General features: G+C 35.7%; 1 protein-coding gene across 5 annotated transcripts in view; it reads right to left on the bottom strand.

Annotated features, from left to right (window-relative positions):
- STS (steroid sulfatase) overlaps positions 1-15,260 on the bottom strand; it is a 102,219-nt gene that overhangs the window by 37,903 nt on the left and 49,056 nt on the right. For all 5 annotated transcript variants that reach the window (XM_031050991.2, XM_031050992.2, XM_031050993.2 and 2 more), the window contains one exon: positions 2,789-2,926. In XM_031050991.2, the coding sequence (XP_030906851.1) occupies positions 2,789-2,926 (138 nt within the window). The remainder of the gene's footprint in view (positions 1-2,788; positions 2,927-15,260) is intronic.

Below are 15,260 nucleotides of genomic sequence, written 5' to 3'. Positions count from 1 at the left end.
GCAGAGACAATCTCTGGTAGAAGAAAAAAGGACGCGCATATCTCATAGCTTTGTAAACTGCTTATCAGATGATGCAAACTCCTAGCGCTTGCACACATGAAGCACAAGCAGCATAAAGATAAACCTTCAGCTTTTTTTTTTTTTATATTGCTATATCAGTGCTGTAGACCTAGGGACCATGGGTTTGATGTCCATTAAATCTTGCAGAAATGTACAGACCTACAGACCTCTGACACTGCTTATAGTACATGACTTTTAATATGAATAAAGTTTTGCTAATTATGCAATTGATTGATCACTTCTACTTCATGCCTTTTGAAGATTTAGTGTGAGGTGTCCCTGCCCATGGCAGGGGGGTTGGAACTAGATGATCTTAAGGTGCTTTCCAACCCTAACTATTCTATGATTCTATGATTCCATGAAAGATGATCCATAATATACTTGATAAATTGAGGACTGCTATGGAGATGGAAATAGTGAAAGATAAAGTAGAATTAATTGTATTTTTAAAAGTTAGAAGTATATTCAAATTACTGCATTGGTCTTTTAATTTATCTCTATTTTATTAAGAATGTCTCTCATGCAATATTTTTTCTTTATTTCTTATATGTTGATTATTTTCTACCCCCTAGTATAGTACAACATTTGCCAGCATAACATAGGTGGTAACCATAAACCACACAATTAGTATTAAAAATCACTCTCCAAATAACTGTATTAGTCAGATTTTTTATTAATTCAGATTTATTTCAAATTGCTCTCCATTCTGCAAGTATGAATACAAAATTTTGCAATGCTTGATAGAAAATGCTCCATTCCATCATCAAGCTCCTAAGGAAGACATATTCCCCAGTGTATTTGTCTTTTTTTCTTCTGCCTCATCATTTATCCTGTATCTTATGTCTGGCATTCTAGAAGGCAAGTATTTTTTAGAGCTTCTAAAACCCCTCAGGCTGTGCCTACAGCTACAGATATGTAACCATATGGTTTCTTAATTACTTAAATCACTATGTAAAGCCTATGTGCTAACAGTCAAGATACATTTCACTCTGGTGTTAGCTGAAGGGGACCCATCTGATAGTTTGGAACCTGATGACTCGTGTTGCTCATTTTGCTTGTGTAGCATTTCCTTCACACACAGCTCTTTTAAAGCATGAGGGTCATTTCTCAGGCAGATACCTACTGACTAAAAACTGTAGTCTTCTCACTTGAAAATCAAACTGTATTGTTATTGTTTACTGTATATGTCTATTTTTCTTTTTACAGTTTTTCAGATGTTACATAACTGAGAGGAATGGCTGAACCTTTGGTGGTTGTGCTGCTATCCAGAGTGACCTTGACAGGCTGGAGAAATGAGCCAAAAGGAACCTCATGAAGTTCAGCAAAAGGAAGAGAAGAAAAACTAGCTGAACATAGCCACTTCTTAGTGAAAGAATGAAAATAATTTAATCTCTGGTAAAACAACAAGAATATTCATCACATTTACTTAAAAATAATAAAAACAAGCATTGCTACCCTGATTCAATGAGATTATTAACATGTTGACATGCATTTTCTCAATGCTATGTGTCTGCTACTTGGACATTGGAAAACTGTTTTCTGTAGTTTGTCAGAAGGAATTATTTATTTCCTATTTGATAACATGATCTATGAGCAGTCTGTGACTGAATAATCACAATCTGATTATGACCAGTCTGTGACTGAATGTTATAGCCATGCTACCAAGCAGAATTTTTCCATCACCACATCCTTCATTCTCTCATTCTCTCTTCTTGTCTGCTTTAAAAAAAAAATAAAAAATAAAAAGAAAAATATTGTTGACAATAATTATTTTCATTGCCATGTTGGAACCATGCTCTCAAACATATTCAATGATGTAGTACATTCCTGCTGACTGAAGGGAATCACCATATCAGGAATATAGGAATAGAAAAACTGAGGAGAGCTATTTGGTAAGCTGGAATTTTTCATCACCATATTGCAACAAAAGCAATTCCTTTACTGCTGTGTGGTATCACCAGCAGAAAGTACACTACAATATAGTAGACTTTAAATGCATTTTAAGTCTCCACAGAATAAACAGATTTTGGTGTACTAATCTCAAGATCTTCAATAAAGAATACAACTATACTCTGTCCTTTTAACTAAAGTCTCTCTATTTCTAAATAAGTCCTCAATTCTGTGTGTTATACACTATTTTCAAAACTCTCTCAGTATTTTCTGCTTGAAATCTTGTCCTCTTCTGGCTGTTGTTAAACTTGCCCATCCCAAACTCAATCCAATTCCAAATTTTTTCTTTCTTTTAACCTAACTTTCCTTTTCTACTTTTTTTGTAATTAATATAATGGACCCTGTTCTCCCATCTTCTCTGTATCTTCTGTTTCTGTGATCCCACTCACTCCACAGTATTTAACTCCTAATTATGATCCCTGGTGGCTCACAAACCACCTTTTTTCCATTCTATTCTGCTATCCAGCCATTATAGTAGGTACTATGAACTGACATCCTTCCAAAGCTATACTTCTGCCCAGCTCAGTAGTATATTTGCTAGTGTTAAAACTCCACAAAGCTCTGGCTGAGTATGTGCTCTGATTGAGCTGCTGTATTTGACAAGTAAATCCCTTATATTTTCTACCTACATTTGAAATTTGGAATGACAGTCATGAGAAGTTTACTATTAGGGAATCAAGTTTTGACCTTGGCCATAGAGTAGGTTAAAGTTTTGGAGTGAAAACAAGGAGATTATGGTTTCTGACAGAGATTTTAAGAATCACCAGAGAAGGTTCACCTTTATATATGCCATTGTATCCTCCATGGACTTCTCCAGAACTGGAGATTTCTTCCACATGAGCCCCTTGGTCAGATGTAAAGTATACGAGAGTTTTATCACTCAGATTATATTTGTCCAGAACATCCAGAATCTGCCCTAGAAAAAAAATATATATATAAATAAATAAATAAAAAAGAGAGAACAGCTTTCATGTCTTTGACTGGCTTTTTCATTAGCCTTGGCACATACAAATATTTTTGTCCTTATGCCTTTTTAAGATCACTTTCCGTATAAATATTATTATCCATAGCAATTGGCCTCATGCAGCATACAGTAGGGGACAATTGCACAAACCTTGTTGCAATCAGGACCATGGTTCAATTGCTGCAGGGTTACTTGAAGCATAAAATAAGAGGATTTGTGCGCATCAGAGAAAAAGGCTAATCCACAGGGAGCCAATGACCTTTGGAAGCAGTTGTTCTCAGTCAAGGAAACCCCTCAGCAAGAAGATTCAAACCACTGAGGATATCTGAGAGTCTCAGCATGCAGAACAGAGCTAATAGTTTGGGGGTAAAGCTTTGCTGCTTAGCAACCTATAGAGGCAGCATGGCAAAAAAATCTGTGTGAATGTTAGAATAAGACATTCTAAGAAAAAAGGAAGTTAATGTATGGAGTACCTCTGAAAGGCCCCATGTTTTGTTATCAAACCTACTAATTAGTCCCTAATTTCTCATTATATAAGAATAAACATCAACTAAACTCAAAATGTGCAAATTAATATATACACATGCACATTTTAAAAGAGGAATCCACATGTATATGTTCTATAACTCTAAGCTATATGGGCTTATGCTTCTTTTTCACAAAGGATTCCTCATACTGGCACCGCGGAGAGCCTTGCAGGACACATAAATTACATTCAAACCTATTTAGACTGAGTTCTTTAAAGAGGGTTTCTGTATGAAGGAGAATGAAACCGCTCTTTGTAACTTGCTCCAGTGAATTTCATATGGAATTTAAAATTATTGGCCCTGGAAAATGACCAAGGTTTAAGAATATACTTCTTCACATCAGCCTGCAAATGAGCTTTAACTTTGTCCTTTAGGGATCTTAGAGCATATAAAGATAATTCTGTCTTCACAACCATTTTATCTTTATTCTTTTTGCTTAAACATCCAAGACCGGTCCAATTTCAGTGTTAATTTTGATTTGCTCACCTGTCGACTAAAAATTAATTCATCAGTTGATGCCCAATTATTGTGTCAAGGAGGCTGAGACAAGACATTTGAAATACGGAATCTTCTTAAAAGATTTTTAGATCACATTTCTGTTGCTATACTCTTTTTTTTTCTGGATAAGGAGTAGTTACCTTACCTTATTACTGCTGTTTCTACATGTCTTTTAATGTTATAGCATTCTAAAACTGCCTTTTTAAAAAGGCTGACTCTTAATTTCTCATCAGCTCAATTGACTGGGTGACGAATAAAGGAACATCAGCAGTTAAGAGATACCTGTTGGTCTTGTTCGTAAACTAAGAGCAAAGAAGAAATGTAAGAGCAGGAGAGTTTGTTTATTTAAATTTTGAAACCTTGTGGGAGTTGAAATTTCCCAACAGAGCTGAGAAAAATCTGTTACAAAGGCTGACATTTTAAAGTTGGTGCGTTGAGGGAAAATGATGCAGATCCCTCTGACAAGCCACTAGCTTGCTGCAGTAGGTGGACTTAGTGCCAGAAAACAAAAAGGCAATTTCCAATTGGCCTCTGAGGTTGTCTGGAGAATGTACTTGCTAAGTAATTACAATATCCTTTGGAAAAGCTGCAGTGATTGTAGAAAAGTAGAGTATGTAGATAAATTAGGGCATTATGTGTGGATATTCAACCACATGACCTCCTGAATTCCCTTTCAACAACTAACAATCTATGATTTTATGATTCTATGATTATAACAATATATGGGATTGCACAAACAAATATATAAGTAATGGCTGGCACAAATGTATTTTTATTTACATGCAGTTTTTCTTGATGAAATGGGATTTTACAATTCACCCTGTATATAAAGCAAAATGAAAATAAAATGAGAATTCCACTCAGTACATCACATTAAATAATCTCTGGTGATCAGAGACATCTGCTGTCATTCGATAATGGATATTTTGATTTCCTAATAATTTCAGGAAAAATGAAAAGCAATGAAAAATGTCTCACTATCACAAATAATTAAATAAAGAAGTCATCATTATGATTTTTTTCTTTTTCCCCTGGAAGCAAGGTTGATTAGCTTGCCTTGGCCTGAAAAAAAGATAAATTCTGGCCCTCGACTGTTACCATTTAAAAAAAAAAAAAGGAAAACAAACAAACAAATAAAAACCCCCACCAAACCACTAAAAAAAACAACCAACCAAAAAACAAAACCAATAAAATGCACAGAAAGTCTCATCTGAAGCTTGTCTAATTCAGTGGTAAAACTTCCATTTTCTTCATTTGGATTTTTAAACACAAAAAAGATTGGTTACATTAGCATCAATTAACAAATGCTAAAATGACAGTTTATTTTAGCAACAACATTTTACAGTACAGATGGACTAATAGTTGTAATTCAAATGACACTATTGTCAGAGAAAGGCAATCGCAAATGCACTCACAGAAATGAAGCAAAACTTCCATTTTTATTTTCATCTTGAACACTGACACCTTCTAGAATGAAAACTATAAATAAACAATATAGTGTGTGCTACTAAGAGATAAGCCCCATGAAAGTGCATTTGAATGATGTGGCCACTGTTAACACAAGCAACACATTCACTTATTGGCAATTCTAAATGGTAACCAACACAGAATTAAAAATGCAACAAATGTATTATGAACCCCTGTGAACAGATACCTTTCACATGCAATATTACATCAATTTTGGAAGCGAATACTACAAAGCAGGCAAAATACATCCTCTACTGTTTTCTTATAACAATTTAACTTCTTCTTTAACTCTCCACTTTCATTATTTCTGTAGATTTCACAGAGACTTTAGGATTAAGTTAAAAACAATACCGTGTTTACAAATGTGTTAGTGATTTGGAAAACTGCCCAAAGGTTTAGTCAAGTAAGTGTATGAGCAAATACATTCAATTCATAAATTAGTTTACTGCTATTTGAAGTCAATAGGACAGAAATGCTATTTGTGTTAATTTGAAATAATTCAGTCTTCTAAAATTATTAATTAAAAAGTCCAGAATACAGAAGACCTCTGGGTAGGACAAAATATTGAGGAAAGCTTTAAAGTAGTTTGCCAGATTTGCAGAAAGAATCAGATTCAGAAGGAGGCTTAAAGATCTGTCTTAGAACAAGACAGTGCTGATAAAGTGAATTCCTGTAAATACAATTTTTTCCTCCACTCCAACAGACTTTTAAACCCCTCTGTTTCATCCAGAAGCTTCCAACGATCTTGAGACAATTACTGGACAAAGAGTGATCTGGGAAGATCAGCCATCACATCTCTACCTAGGAGTGGCAGTTCGTTGTGGGTTTTGTTGTTGTTGTTTAGTTTTCTTTAATTATTTTTATTTATGTTTTCAGAATTTCCTACTGATGTTAACGCTTGGTTTTGAGTAGAACCATTAATCAGAATCACAACTAACGTAATCAGTTGAAGAGGGTCACCTCTGTGAGTGGCAACTCAGGAGTACTTTCAGTACATGTGTAAACTCCTGCAAATTAACCTTACGTGTGTAAGTATCTGGAAACCCATATTTCTCCCTGAAAAGATACTGAAGCTGTTCAACTATATAGCTACTAAACAGTAAACCTCTTGGGACCCTCTCCCTGCTACAGGATTTAATGAAAGTAATTCAATGAAAGTAATTCCACAGTTCATCATCTCTTTAAGGATCAAAAGTTAAGATTTTCACCTTATAAAAACTCAATGTTGCAACTTCTGCACACAGACATGCAGAATCTAACAATCATTTTAATTTCTATGCTGATTTTTTATGATGAAAAAAGATACTTCACTCTTTCATGCACTGATCTGATTACAAAATACACTGACTAAAACCTTTGTATAAAAACAAGCTTAGTAACTAAGACCAAGACATCCCTATCTTAATTTCAGGTTTTTTTACATTTCAGGTTATAAATATGCAAACGTTTCTGTGGTATGCTCAGAGCCATCCAATTTCCCCTTGATAAATATGCAAATCAGTTTGTCTCTGCAGAGAGGAAGTAATTATCACTTTCAGACCTAGTCATTGAGATCAACACTTGAGGTAAAGATGGAAAATAATAAAACCATTGACAGCAACACAAGAAGTGGCTGCACATATGGTGAATAGTACATAAACTCTGCATGCAACTTGTTTAACATTCAGAGCTAGAACACAGCTACTGGAAAGTGGAAATTCTGGGGTGAAGCAATAGGTTGATGTTACAGCATGTTATCTGGAAGATGAGTGATTCTACATAGGGGAAGTACTAGTATATGAACATCAAAGGTGAGGGGAATACTAGATAGTATAACTGCTTGTACTAGAACAGAAAACAAATGCGTAACTAATTACAAAATGTACAATAATTCCTGCAGGAGGAAAGTGGAGTGTAGATTCAGTGGAAAGTCTTGAATCAGTCTTATTGTGCTACCATTATTTTTAAAGTTATGCTATGGAATCAGCCCATAAAAAGAAGTCTTCTCCAAAGTACAAAACTGGAGTCTCAAATATGCTCAGCTCTTCCTATGGCATGTTAGCGCGATCTTTGGTGTCAACAGGACATTCTGCCAAACAAGTAATACCTGCTTCTGAAAAAAGCACATCTATACTAGTGTTTTAATTCAGATCAGGAGTGCATATTTACAGTAAACCCAGTCAGGGACAGTTAATATATTTTTGTTTGCATAGCAAAGCCCTCTCAGATTTTGCGACCTGGATTCCTTTAAAATTAAACTAAACTCAAGGATGGGCTCCAGGCATACACCTAAGGCACTCACACTGCTGATGGGCATTTGGTCTACAGGACCACAGCAGAGCTGGTCTGAAGTGGATTTCCTATCTCTGCTAATGTGCTGACAGTCTCTCTCTCCAGCTTCGAATAGTTCAGACCTGTCACTGTTAGAAGTTCAAAACATAGCAGGACTGATGGAGCCTACACTGAAACTCTGGTGCTAGCACAGTCAAGCTCCACTTTTGCACATTGTAGATACATAGAGGGTGGGATCTACAAACAGTGTACCCATCTCCATCTGATATAGTTACTATAAAGATTTTTTAAGATCAGTAAAGTAAAAGAAGCATTTTCATACACAACTCATCTATCTTAAGATGAATGAATTTGGCCCCAAGAAATCTGAATTCTTTTCACAATAAAGTAAGGTGAGACAATTGCCCTAGATTTACCTACCTACCGTGACCATGCAAATTATGCAAATTGTTAGGTCCAGATAGATCTGCAGAACATCAAACTTTTTTCTATTGGATTCCCCTAGACTCAGGGTGAGACAAGTAAAACCTTGCCTTGGAGAAGGGCAATCTTTGTAAAAAAACAGCAACTTTGGTGTGGGGTTAGCTAAGCTGTCCTTGTGAATTTGCTTTCTGTTTGGCTTTGGATTGTCATCTAATTGTAAACTTGGAATTGACTTGTGACTGCTTATACAGTCTTATAATGTGTCTTTCAGACCTCAGGATAAATTTTCAGCATAGTGCACAGCAGATTAGGTATGCACTGCTTAGCAGCTATGAATAAATCAACCAAATTTTGACTTGTAATTATGCATAAGTTTTTCCTAGAGATAAGTACCACATCTCTTACTTTACTTATTCATATATTTATATTAAATATATTCATATATTTAGCTTGTAATTGTTAAAGTTGAAATGATACCTCAGATATTTAGAAATACATGTGGATAATGAAGCACAGAGTTAAGATGTGATTAGGAAAGTTGTGAAGACCTGTAAGTATAGCTGCAATATAGACAATGCAGGATGGAAAAGTTTTTCATATTTACATCAATATTACAGCACTATGATAGATCATTTAAGGTCAAAAGTATAACTATTCAGTGGCTATCTCCTTATTAGTATTTAAATTAGCTAATAAATGTATTGCTTGAAGTTCACTTTTAGACCTTACATCTGTTGAACATAAGGCTACGTATTTCTAATGCAAACCTTAATTTTTAGACTGCTTAAAATTCTAAAATATGAGAGATGGTCATGCATTTTAGAAGGGTCCATTGCATTTGCATTCTGCATGACAGCTGTGATAACTTTTTGAGGAAATTTGCATCTTCATTCTGCACACATCTGAGAATAAGATGCCATTTCACACATACAACTAAGATGCATAATGCAAAGCACACTGTCTAGTTCCCCACTTTGAGGTATCCCATATTTTCTTTCAGATTTTGGAAGGGATTTCTCTAGGTAGGACCTAGACGAATTGTAAAGACAACTGAAGGATGCTGTTCATTTTTGGATTAGACTGTCAGTTAAGGCTTCAGTTATTTGACCATTCCAATATAAGCTGATGGTGACTGATTCAATAATTGTGGAGTGATAAAATAAACCCTTCTCCATATCTTCAAAGGTTTAAACTTCTATTAATGTCAGACTCAGTTTTAAACTGAATATGCATATGCTCTTAGATCCAGATGTATAATGCCAACTTTTTGCCAGATTAAAGTATGAAGAATTATGAAGAATTTTAAAAAGGGCAAGTAATTTAACCCCACTTTTAATCCTATGCATTTTTCTGAAAACTATAAAGTATTTGTCAGTGTGTTTGTTTCATTTTTATAATTTTTGTTAAATAAAATTTGAACTGTGATAAAATTGATTGACATTAGAGGCTAAGCATTTCTTGTCTTTCAGCAGCCAAACCTTGTAACCTTTGCTGAATTTGGGAGTAGGTTTTAAAAATTTGGTATAATCATATACCATAAAGTTAGGAGGACTTTTATCAAGATCAAATTAATGGTCCTTGGAATATCTTAATTATTTTAATTTCCTGGTTTTCTGGTTTGAATTGTGTAAAACTACTCTTACATTAAAGTAGCTCTGCATTAACTCACCCCAAAACACAAGATGTCCCTTTCTTAGCTTGGACAGGACCACTACCATTCACACTTACTCATTCATCTACTTCTCTAATTGCTTTGGGACAACTCAGTGGCTTTTGTGCCTAAGAAACTTGAAGCCTACTATGCAATCACTATCTCCAAACCATGCTATCTGTGAATGACTCTCTGTACAGACACTGTTAATACCAATAAGAAAGCAAGCTTGACTGATAATTTTCCACTAATGAATACAAACTCCAATCTGCCTTGTCTAGATGACATTCTAAATTAAGTAAAAAAAAAAAAACCAAACAGATTGAAGGTCACAGATCTTCCTTTATGATTCAGGTTTTGCTGTTTGGTTGGGTTTTTTCAATTCTCCTTCTTTCATTTTTTTTTCTGTTCCCAGAATGTGTGTGTATGCGAGTTCAATATGACAGTATCTATGCTTATTTAAATTCCAGAGGATCCTTTCAGAAGGGAAGGCTAATATTTTTTCAGGTCACTTGTACTGATCATAGATGACTAGCTGAAAAGATTGCTCACTACCTTATAAAATGGGACTTTGATTCCTTAATTCACCTAAGGGCTCCTGTAGAAGTACTCCCAGCCTATTGAGGAAGAGTTTTTGTGAAGTTTCAGAGTACTATTCAGTAGCAGGACAATAAAAATAAACAAAACAAAATAAAAAATAAAATTTAAAAAAATCTGCCTTTTTCTGGTCCAAGACCTGCAAAAAGAAACATGTCACTCACCTTAAATTAGTTTGAAAATACTTGAGGTCTCTTCCTTAGGCCAAGATGTATTTGATGCCCCAAGACATGGTAGGGGTATGAAATCATGGAGGGCCCCGAAATCATCAGGCCGTTTTTTTTTTTTTTCTCTTTTCTCTACTTCTTACTCATGAATGAAGAAATATGTGATGTGAAATTACTAATATTGTTACTAATCTATCTGTATAGAGGTTCAACAATATGAACGCTATGTCTCATTTGGTTCATAAAATGGAGTTACAAAAATGGACCTATGTGACTTTCTTGCATGAAGGCAAGACAGTTTTCTGGAAAGGCTCTGCTTTGCATACAAGGATCACAGTAAGATGTGGGGTTTAAGATACATCTGAAGGACAAATATGAGATGAGGAAGGATCATTCACATAGCAACACCACAGATCAGCTGAAATACATAGATACATGAACAAATTAATCTAACTGTAAATATATATCATTTGGGGAAGAGAGGAGTTATTGCTAAGGTAAACGTTCTTAAGCACAGATGGCAAATAACTACTAGAGTACTCTAGACAGCAAGTTTCTTAGTTATAGGAATATATAGATAGATAGGCAGGGACATGGTTAGTTCTTTCTGAACCTATAACCATGGTACTTAAGTATCACATACAGAGAAAAGTAAGTATAGAACAGCAAATGGATTTTTGCTCTCAAAGGCATTAGAAGAGCATGGCTAGCTATACTCAGACACTGACTGTATCATTATTGAGATTAAATAAGTAGGACAACAGTAAGATAGAGCATTTGCATACCTTTCCTGATTGTGTATATTATTACATAGTGTCTCCTATTCAAAACAATTATTTTCTACTATCTTACTGTGTATTCCTAAATGTAATATAGACCAACGGATTAATTAAATGCCACATCAGAAAATGAGTTTGTATTCTGAGAGAGAAATGTGATATTATTCTCTAGTGCCTTATTGCCAAGGAAATCCTCAAATCTGTCTTTAACTCAGCCAACTACTTTTATGAGCAGGGGGCTATTGCAACAACTACTTGACCAACTATAGCAGAATCACATGTAAGGTGAAGTGTGAATAGACTGAGAAATTTGGAATATGGGGCTTGACTACCTCAGCTCTGTAGGTAAGAATATTTAGGTTATATCCTGTATAAATCTTTTAGGGATTCTTTTAAGGACAACTTCCAATTTTGTGCCTTATTAAAGTAAGACTGTAATAAAAGCCATTATAGCTGCACTCTGCCCATAACACTGTGCTGAGATGTTAAAACTTCACCCTGTAGGATGTGCTGTGGTTGATACAAAGGAACTTACATCACTCTTTCCTGAAGCTGGGTTGGAAGGCACCTTCAAAGATCATCTAGTTCAAACCCCCGACATGGGAAGGTACATCTGCCACTACTACCTGGTCCAGAGTCTCACCACACTCACAGAAAATAATTTCTTCCTAGTATCACACTGTATTTTTTTTTCATTATGTCCTATCTAACCCTACCCTTTTGCTGTTTAAAAGTGTTGCTCCTTGTCCTGTCAATACAGGCCTTGGTAACAAGTATCACTCTGTCTTCCTTATAAGACCCGTTCATATATTGTAAGACAGAAATAAAGTGTCCCTGCAGCCTTCTCTTCCCCAGGCTAAACAACTCCAGCTCTCTCAGCCTGACTCCATGCGGGAGGTGCTCCAGCCCTCTGATCATCTTCATGGTCCTCCCCTGGAACTCATTCCAAAAGTCCACATCCCTCTTGTGTTGGGCCCCCCAGAGCTGGATGCAGTACTCCAGGTGGGGTCTCACCAGAGCAGAGTAGAGGGTCAGGATTATCTCCCTCAACCTATAGGACATACTCCTCTTGATGCAGCCCAGGGTACAGTGGGTTTTTTTCTGGGCTGCAAGTGCACATTGCCAGGTCATGTCCAGTTTTTTATACACTGAACTGAACAGATAAATTATATCTGTTCCGATCATAAATAAAGAAAAACAAAATCACGTATTACTTGTTTAATGTGTGCTTTGCTGTTTGGCGGTACAATAACCAGCAGTACTCTAGACTAGAAGCACTTTGATGCCTTTCACATAGCCATATTCTATACACATGGCTATAATTTTCACACTGCTAAAAACATTATCTTCCATGACTTTGGTAGAAATGCTGAGACATCCTGAGCTACTCATTCAGTTCAAACATCTGGCATTAACTTATCTTTGAGTTTGCACGAATATAAAATTCATATTACTTTTCAGGGGCAGACCATTCTTTTCTTTAAGTTTAAAGCACATTTACATTGTATTATTTCTTGTTTGCCTGTTTTGTTTTTAAATTCCAGTCTGATTCAGAAGTGCATGCAGAAACTATTTCTATGCTATGAATCTCATCCACTGAAATACAAAACCCTGAAAAGCCTAAAATCTTTATCCTCATAACACAGAAATTGCAGTAGCACTTTAAAAGCATGTAAACTGAAGCACACAAAGGGCAAAGTTAATCACACATAATTTTAGGCAAACTAAGTGTGACATGAGTTCATCTAGTAGGTTGCTAAAAGGGCACTTGCTGAAAAAGGAAGATACTTCTCCTCTTTTGTGCTTTATCTGGAAGCCGGCTAGGAAGAAGAAGGGAGGGGAGGGAAAGGTAGTCTGCCCCCCTTCTTGTGGTAGCAGCAAGCTGCAAGATAGAGTGAAGCTGTGGAATTTAACTTCATGCTGGTCTAAAATAGGGCTTTTATTATCCTAGAGTCTCTCTTGCATCATCTCAGTCAAGCAACTCAGCCCTGAGGGGTCACGTGCTCCTTTGGATATTGACCTTAGTACTGTAACCTAAAATCTGCTGGGTGTTCTCAGGGTTAGTACAATGTGCTCTTTCTGAAGAAATGTTATAATGAAACTTCCAGGGGTGGGAAAGGAAATGATTTAAAAAGAGGTAAACCAAGAGAAAACAAAAAAGAAAACATTCAAAATAGTAACAAATACCCTGAGTACAATAAATAAAGTATGGGGGAAAAAGGAGAAAAAGACAGCAACATTCATAAAAATAACACCTAGGAAAGCGTAATGAAGATTCAGTATCAGTTTTTCTGAAACAGCACCCTAAACTGAAACAAAATTGCCATATTTTACAAGAAAGTAGTGAGGAAAAAAGCTGGAGAAGCGCAAAGTTATAGCTTTACCAGCCTACCTTTCACTAACCACAGCATCCTTATTCCAGTGCTTTCCCTAACCTTAAAAACTTTGTTATTTATCTCATTATTATACTTCATTATTACACAGAAAATGATAAAAAGTTTTCTGTAATGCAAAATACAGTACTGATTTCTATAAGAATAATGATCTTTGGTAATATTTTCAGCCTGCCTATTATATTATGAAGTTGTTTCAGCAGTCAGACACACCACTGAAAAAACCCAGGCCACAGTCAATAAAAAGGCAGTTCTACCAACCTCATCAATAAGAGCTTATTACCACATGGAATTTGAGCCTTGTGATTCAGCAGAGTAAAATTTCTGCATGGTGATTCACTAACAGGAACCAGCCTGGCAATGAACCATAGTTTACAACATAATCGATATTGCCATAAGCTTTATTGTATGATTACTGTTTTCACTGAGAATTAATTCCCCTCTTTTAAATAGTATGGTCTCAAAAAAAATAGCATACATTTCAGAAGAAGCATGAAAAAGTTTCATGTCTCTCTCCAAGAAACAGCAGGGATGATTTAAAAAGAACCCCTAGGATTCTCAGTATCATCATTGAAACAATTGAAATGCACATGGTCAACTTTAGGGTTTTTCTACAGTTAAAAGAGATGTAGGCAACATGAATAAATGGCAAAAGGCTGGAAGATTTTCCTGAATCATCACAGAAACTGTTCATATCATTATGTTTCACATGTTGGTGAAGACCAGAAGACAACTGGAATTCCTGAGCCCAGGTGCACATTCTAACTGTTTCCAAACTCCAACATGGATCAACACCTGGAAAGATAAATGTCTTGCTTTCCCCTCTTCTCCACCTCCATTCCAGCTGAATTAAAGTCGTAATGCTTTAGTATAGGTCCAGAGATGGATTAGTGTGTGACTGGCAGCAAAGCTATACCTCAGTAGGTAAATCTGAACACCAGCTCTGTATCTTAGTTTCTCGTCTGGGAAATTAATGAGATTTGCCTGCCTCATAGAAACTTTGTGGAAGTGCTTATTTGTGAATAAGTTAAATAGTCTAGTGAAGAAATGCCACAGAAAAGATGAGTGGTGTCAAATAAATCTGTCTTCAACACTGAAATTCAAGAGTGTGTGTTAAATAAAACATGAGTATTCATATCTAACAATGAGGAATACACCTACTGTTGAGTAGCTGCTAATTAAGAAGGCATTCTGTGATGACAAGACAGGGTTCCAATGGGAAAAGGAATGCCATGTACACATATACTTAAAAGCTGTACCATAAAACACAAACATAGGAAGACTGATTTTTTCTATCTTAGAGTACTTGACTTCATAGCCTTACAATGCTCACTGTGCTTTCTATGTGTTTATATGAATTCATAGACTGCATCAGTTATACTAAGGTACTGGGTAATCCACTACAAAATGATCTGAAGGTATAAGGAAGGGGTGTGGGAGGGAAGTTTTAAACATCTTTAGTTCACCTGCTCCTCTGTTCATGTTTAATCTTCTTTCATAGGGATGTAATTTC

This window comes from Melopsittacus undulatus, chromosome 2, assembly GCF_012275295.1.
Source record: "Melopsittacus undulatus isolate bMelUnd1 chromosome 2, bMelUnd1.mat.Z, whole genome shotgun sequence".
Lineage (NCBI taxonomy): Eukaryota > Metazoa > Chordata > Aves > Psittaciformes > Psittaculidae > Melopsittacus > Melopsittacus undulatus.
Note: the sequence above shows the minus strand (reverse complement) of the source record. Positions and strands in the feature narration are given on the sequence as shown.